The sequence below is a fragment of the Cyprinodon variegatus genome, unplaced genomic scaffold (genome assembly GCF_000732505.1).
Source record: "Cyprinodon variegatus isolate N-32 unplaced genomic scaffold, C_variegatus-1.0 Scaffold805, whole genome shotgun sequence".
In the NCBI taxonomy this organism is placed as follows: Eukaryota; Metazoa; Chordata; class Actinopteri; order Cyprinodontiformes; family Cyprinodontidae; genus Cyprinodon; species Cyprinodon variegatus.
In genome coordinates, this window is record NW_015151258.1 from 320291 (window position 1) to 326761 (window position 6471).

Sequence of the window (6471 nt, forward strand, 5' to 3'; positions counted from 1 at the left end):
GTTTAAGTGCGCCTTATAGTCGTGAAAATACGGTAGATTAGTAACCCCGCCTCCTGCTCTCCTCTATCTTGTCTGCTGTCATGATTCATGCAGCTATTATTTCATTCAAATGAAAAATGGAGAACAGATCAGCAGATCATGGCTTGTCTACAGTGAAAAGAAGGAATGAGTTATTTACTTTTGCCTTTTTGGAAACACAGGAAGGAGCAATCAGCTAAGTGAGCTTTGTGCCTGGAAAAAATCTTTCATTCCTTTTGAGACGGCATGAAAAGTCAGCTGAGTAAAAAACATAGAGAGGAAAACAACAAGAAAAGGGACAAGAAGAGAAGGACAAAACCTAGAACAAATAATGTATGTCTGTTCTATTAACAATTTCTGTATCTGTATAATTGGTCTGTTTTATGTGTTGTCTTCACAGTTCAGAGGGCCCCTCTGCCTGTCTTTGCCTGGGGCCCCAAATTCCCTACATCCGCCCCTGGTTGCAGGTAAGCATGTATGGTTTGCTATCTTATTGAACAAGAGACATCAAGTGAAGCTTAGGAGCAATCAGACACAATGAGACCACACCTTTTGAGTTACAATAAATGGCGAATAATGAAAATAACTTTAATAGCAAATAATCAAACCATACATCAATCAGTGACAGTATTTGGAGTTACTCCATAAATGCTTTCATCCTAACATTTGTTCATAGTAAGGCATAGAAAATTCCCACTCCATCTTACAACAGCTTCCCTTTGATCAAAACACATATTTAATGTAAAAAACAAAACAAAACAGCAAATGTATTTTTGTTAGATGCATAGATATTTAGAAAAAGTAATCACAGACGGCGTACTGTGGTCACTGGACAGATATTATTCAATCACAGCTGGGTGAGGGTGATTGCAGACTCATACCAAACCCAGAACCCAGGATAGACAGGCTCAGTAAAGGAGGCCTTGAAGCGGTGGAGGAGGGACATGGTGTCTCCTACGGCGTAGAAGGAGAGAGTGCCGCCGTCATAGTCCAGGAAGACCCCGATACGAGAGGAGTAAGGCGCTTTGATTTCTATCTGGTCTTTGTTGTGGCGGGCCGAGTAGCTGGAGTCCGAGCAGAAGAGGCTCCAAGATTTGCGGTTGTACCCGATGCGGCAGCTGTCTCCGTAGCCCGTCCTCTTGATGCCCTTGTAGGTGACCCCGATGGCGGCGCCCTCCCCGCTCCACTCTACTTCCCAATAGTAGACGCCTCCAGCGAGGTTTTCCTTACACAGGACCTGGGGTAGGGAATCAAACCTGGCTGGGTTGTCGCCATAAGATTGGGGTTCTCTCTTGAGGGCGGCCTTTCTGTTCCCCCGAGACAAATAGAGCTGTCTGTAGGCTGTGTTTGGGTCCAGAGTGAGCTGGCAAGCATCTAAATGATAAAAAAAAAACAACAAAAAACAGATAAAAACATCCACTCAGCAATAGGAATGATTTAACTTAAATTGCTTGGGGTTAAATATCAATGAGTAAACCAAAGGAGACCCTCACCAGCGCACCACTAACTGTTAGGTCCCAGAGGTTAGCAGAATCTAATTAGCATTTCCACCTCTGTTAGATGTTTAACTAATGTTTGCAGGAGCATGCTTTGCAAGGGGGGAAATAAAAAGCAGGAGACCCTCTGGCTGGACACACACAGAATCAGAAAAATCTCAGCGGTAAAATGTCACCTGCCTGCTGTGTACCTCCACCTCTGCAGGTCACAGTAGGTGGGACACCCGGTTGCCTCGTCTAGTATGGCCCGGCCTTTGATCTGGAATGCCAGAAGTATTGACACTGTTTGTGAATTCAACCACAAACAGAACTGAACAAAGACTGCCTAAGAGCTCAGATCAAGGACCTGGGAGACTCCATGTCAGTGTAAATATCAGCTTCTGGACGCCATATTTCAAACACATAGCAAAGGAGCAGAACGGAACAGGGAGAGGCTCTCAAACTAAAACTAAGCTGAAAAATCTCAAACCTCCTCGAGTGCCAGCATGCAAAAACCTTTGCAAAGAATCTGCCCCAGTCTCTGTCACCACTGTTAGACTTGTAGCTGTTTCTGATATCAGATTATGTGGTCAGCCACAGGGTCTGACAGAGAGCCAACATTAGCATCTAATTTGCCTCATGCGCTGGGCTGAAGAAGAGGAAGCAGTAAAGAGTTTCACAGCAGAAACGGAAACTCACATCTTAAGAAGTCGTCCCTGTACTGAGGTTCCTGGACAGGTACAGCCTTGTACATCACAGCCTCGTCACCTGTAGAAGCAAATGTTATAAAAAAAAAGGGATCAGAAACAATGGAGGTAATTTCTGTCTGCAGGTCAACCCTGATAGGCCGACACTCCTCATCACGGTTAAACATTCAACCAGGCTGCAACTGAGCTGGTTTTAGAATAGCCTTTGATAATAATCATGGGCAAACAATAGGGACTGAAAAGAGTCTGACTTTCAATTAGGGTAAGGTGATACCCAGAGGCGTAGCCAGAAATATTTAATAAGGGTGGCCAGGCAATAACAAATGTACACTAAGGGGTGGCCGAAAGTGGATGGGCACCAGAACCTTAGATTCAATCTACATTGTTCCAACAGGAAAATGAACGAGCAAAACATCCATATTTTCTAAATAAAGACAGACTATACTTTCCTACAGCCTTTGCTAACAAATAGACAAATATATATAAACATCTGTAATTTCTAGATAAGAGGTATAGTGCATAAAACTCTTTTAGGTTTGAGTTTTGGGCAAACATCTTTTCCATTGTCTTACTTACTTAATTTTATCAGTAATCATTCTGTATAAAATTGATATTTACAAGTACTAATATCTACATAAATTGATTATTTAATATGTTTTTATTAAAATAGTTATTTATCATCTATGATTTCACTGAAGACTCTTGCAGAGACACATCATTTTCTCTTTACCCCATAAAACACGAAATCTATTTATGAAAAGAGCATGAAGTACTTATCATGTTTAATGTTAGTATTTTGATGTGTATAATTAACCACAGTGTTTTTTGTTGTCAAGTAATTGTTAATATATGAAAAATTTAAATGTTTTGAATATTCCACTTGAGAATATTACTGTTGCCACCATCTGTATTATAGGTTAAAAAAATTGTAGGGGTGGCCAATGATTGGCTAAAGGTGGCCATGGCCCTCTCTGGCCCCCCATCCAGCTCCGCCCCTGGTCATACATTATCTAGTTTATGGTTCAAAACACTTTTTTTTAAAACACTCAATGCATCAGGTAAAACATTTTCTTGACTCACTTTTAATTGAGCGTTTCTTTTTGGGCTCATCCAGCTGACAGAAGGACATTTTGTTCACTGCGAAGGCAAAGAATAAAGAGTTTAAAGTTTAGTTGTTGTGTGGAACTTATTGGGATCATTCATGATTCTTCTCTAAATGCTCACCAGCTTTGGCGACTTTCACCAGCTCTTCATTGCCGAATTCGTTCAGGTGCTGCTTCATCTCGGACACTGCCTTGGTAACAGAGCCGAAGGTGAAGTAGGGGTTCACGGTGACCGATGGCAACTCCTCAGCCTCTGTCTGGGCTATCAGCATGTGGTAACTCTAAAAAGCCAAAATCAGCCTTTAACATTAAGGTTTGGTCGATTAGTGTGAGAGTTACATTGGGATTGTGATCTAGCATTCACCTGGATGAAGTGGATGTGATCCTCCGTTCGGGACAGCTGGGTGATCTCGTTGTCTCTCTTCTTCAAGTCAGCGATTTCGTGGGTCAGACGCTCCATGTGGCCCTCGGCGTTGTTGAGCGCCGCCCTCTTGTTGGTCGATATCAGCTTGGCCATTTCCGTCTGCATCCTCTCTATGGAGCGCATCATGTCGCTAAACATCTTTTCGCATTCCTGCAGCGTTCTCTGGGCTGAATTCTGCAGCAGGAGACATCAGGCGGGTTGTCATATAAATCAAGCAGTTGCCGGGCCAGTTTTTTGGCTTTTTTTTTTTTTTTCGCAGCACACTTAAACAAGCTGTCATCATTCTTTTGAGATGGAATGTGGTCATGCGTGGCTGGTTTTAATCTTTCTGTCAATGTTTAGTGGTTGTCTGATGGAACTGGGGTTACGAACCTTGAGTGAGTCCACGGCTTGTTTCAGCTCCTCCATCTGCTTGAGGCGGTCATGAATCCTCTCCTGGATCTCGGCCTGGGTGGCGCCCAGACGTTGCTAAAGATGAAACAAGAGAGCATGATGATGATTATGACGACAGTGATACAAATTTGCAGCAAAATCACTTTTATCCTTGGATATAGCTCTGAGTTGAGTGGAAACTGTCTTTCTGATGACTAGATATTTCAAGGCGCTTAGCATAAATTTGGCTTTTTTTCTGACTTTGTTTAACTTGATGTATATGTTACCTGGACTTGCATTATAGTCCACAGGTCTACATTATTAGATGTTAAGTATTTAGAGAGGCTATATTATATAACTGTAAGCAAATCAAAAGTCGAGTCAGCAACCAGTCTGAGTAGTTTGTCTAGTGTTACATACCTGCTCCTCAGCTCTCTCCTGCTCGGCTGAAACCATGTCATGGCCCTTGTGTTCTTTAACTGTACACAGCACACAGATACACATCTGATCAGTGCGGCAGAACAGCTCCAGGCCTTTTTGATGCTGTGGGCAGATCTGCCTGTCCAGGTGGCCGATCTCGTCAACCAGTTTGTGCCTTTTGAAAGTGGCTGACTCGAAGTGGGGCTTAAGGTGCTTCTCGCAGTAGGAGGCCAGGCACATCAGGCAAGTCTTGATGGCTTTGTGCTTTTTGCCAATGCAGATGTCACAGCCAACATCCTGGGGTCCGGCATAGTTGTAGTCTGGGGACGGAGGTGGAGGTGGGAAGGACTCAGAGTTGCGTTGGAGGGTAGATTGCCGGGAGCCTCCCATGCGTCTCGGAGTGGGCCTCTTGTTGTAAGTGACCCTGCACTCCGGGCAGTGGTAGGAGCCGGTGTGGTCCGCATGGTCCCAGTAGGTCTTCAGGCAGATGGAGCAGAAGATGTGGCCACATGGGATGGAAACCGGATCCCTGAGATATTCCTTACAAAGGTAGCAGCTTTCCTGATCAAAAGACATCGTGAAGTAAACCTTCTTATGCAGTCAAGATGCTGTGAAGAGAGAAGCTGACCTGTGTCAGCACAGTGGCAAAGTGATCCTACAGGTAGTGCAGGGGCAAGTTTTATAGAGTAAACAGAGGGAGGATAAACTGGTTAAGCCGAAACCAGGTAAAATATGGGCGGGGTAAGAACAGGACACAGTGAATGTGTACAATTCTTACAGAGCGCAAAGAGAATGAATGAAATGTGTGATCAGGAGATACAAGTGTTGATCTTGACTGATGGATAGAAAAAAAAAAACAATTCTTCACTTTTTTCTATCAAAGCACAAAAGTCAAAAAAACATAGCTTAAGACGTCTTATTAGGAAAGTAAGAGGTGCAATCAGAGTACTAAATTTTGAATTTAATTACTTTTTATATAGTTGACATTTTACCAAAAGTTTGGCAAACAGAAGTAAAAGGAACATTTGGACGTATCTGAGATAAAGTGTTCAGAATCCACAGGTGTGTCACTGCACACTGAAGTGGACTTCAGTTACTCACTACCTGGAAATGCATGCTTCACAGAGCAAACAAGCTGACCTCTTTCTTAAGTGACAATTTTCTGTTGTATGCTTCATGTTTTACAGCTCCTTATCAACAGTAGAAAAGAATACATGTCTCCTTACCTAACTGGTACTGGGATAGGATTAATTCAAATTATTGTTGGATTAAGCTTTTTGTTTCCTTTTTATATCTACTCTGCAAAAAATCTAAATCTAGATAAGTCATTTTTTCTTAAAATAAGTTAATTTGTTTTTGGATTGAGGAGGTAAAAGAGATATTTTGCCAATAGAACAAGACAATTTACACTTAAAATAAGAAAACACAATTGTATTTTCTTATTTCTAGTGCATTTTATCTAATTATCTTATTTTAAGACTAAAAATACTCATTCCAATGGTAAACCATATTTTTAACCTAGTCAAATTAAGGATTAAATACTTATTTTTACTTATTTCTAGATTGTTTTCCCAGATTAGTACTTTATGAAGATATTAGATATTATAAGTGATGGAACAATATTCAGATATGCAAAAAAAAAAAAAACCCTATTTAAACAGAAATTCAAGCGAGAATGATTTTCCTTTTAAACTCTGACTTTAAAAATTTAAAAATGAAATGACCGCCTTGCATACAATTATGTAATTTCATAAACTTTATTTTGCGCCCTGATTCCCTCTTTAGATCTTTACACAGTTTGGTGAAGGTTTCGTAACTGAAAGGACAACATGGAAACACATGCATTGTTCTTAGCTGGTGTCGCTAATTGGAGTTAGCGCGGTCAAAAATACTTTAATGATCGTGAAAGGAAATTAAAACAATGTTATGTGGTTTTGACAGAACAATTAAAA

General features: G+C 41.3%; 1 protein-coding gene across 1 annotated transcript; it reads right to left on the reverse strand.

The window, feature by feature from the left end:
* Positions 1 to 572: 572 nt before the first annotated feature.
* On the reverse strand, positions 573 to 5095 carry LOC107098739 (tripartite motif-containing protein 16-like). The gene is made up of 7 exons (XM_015396564.1): positions 4520 to 5095; positions 4100 to 4195; positions 3668 to 3901; positions 3425 to 3584; positions 3281 to 3337; positions 2193 to 2261; positions 573 to 1392 (listed from the first exon to the last, which is right to left on the reverse strand). Exons 1-7 carry the CDS (start codon positions 5093 to 5095, stop codon positions 866 to 868), a joined length of 1719 nt encoding a protein of 572 aa, XP_015252050.1. The 3' UTR covers positions 573 to 865.
* Positions 5096 to 6471: the final 1376 nt, after the last annotated feature.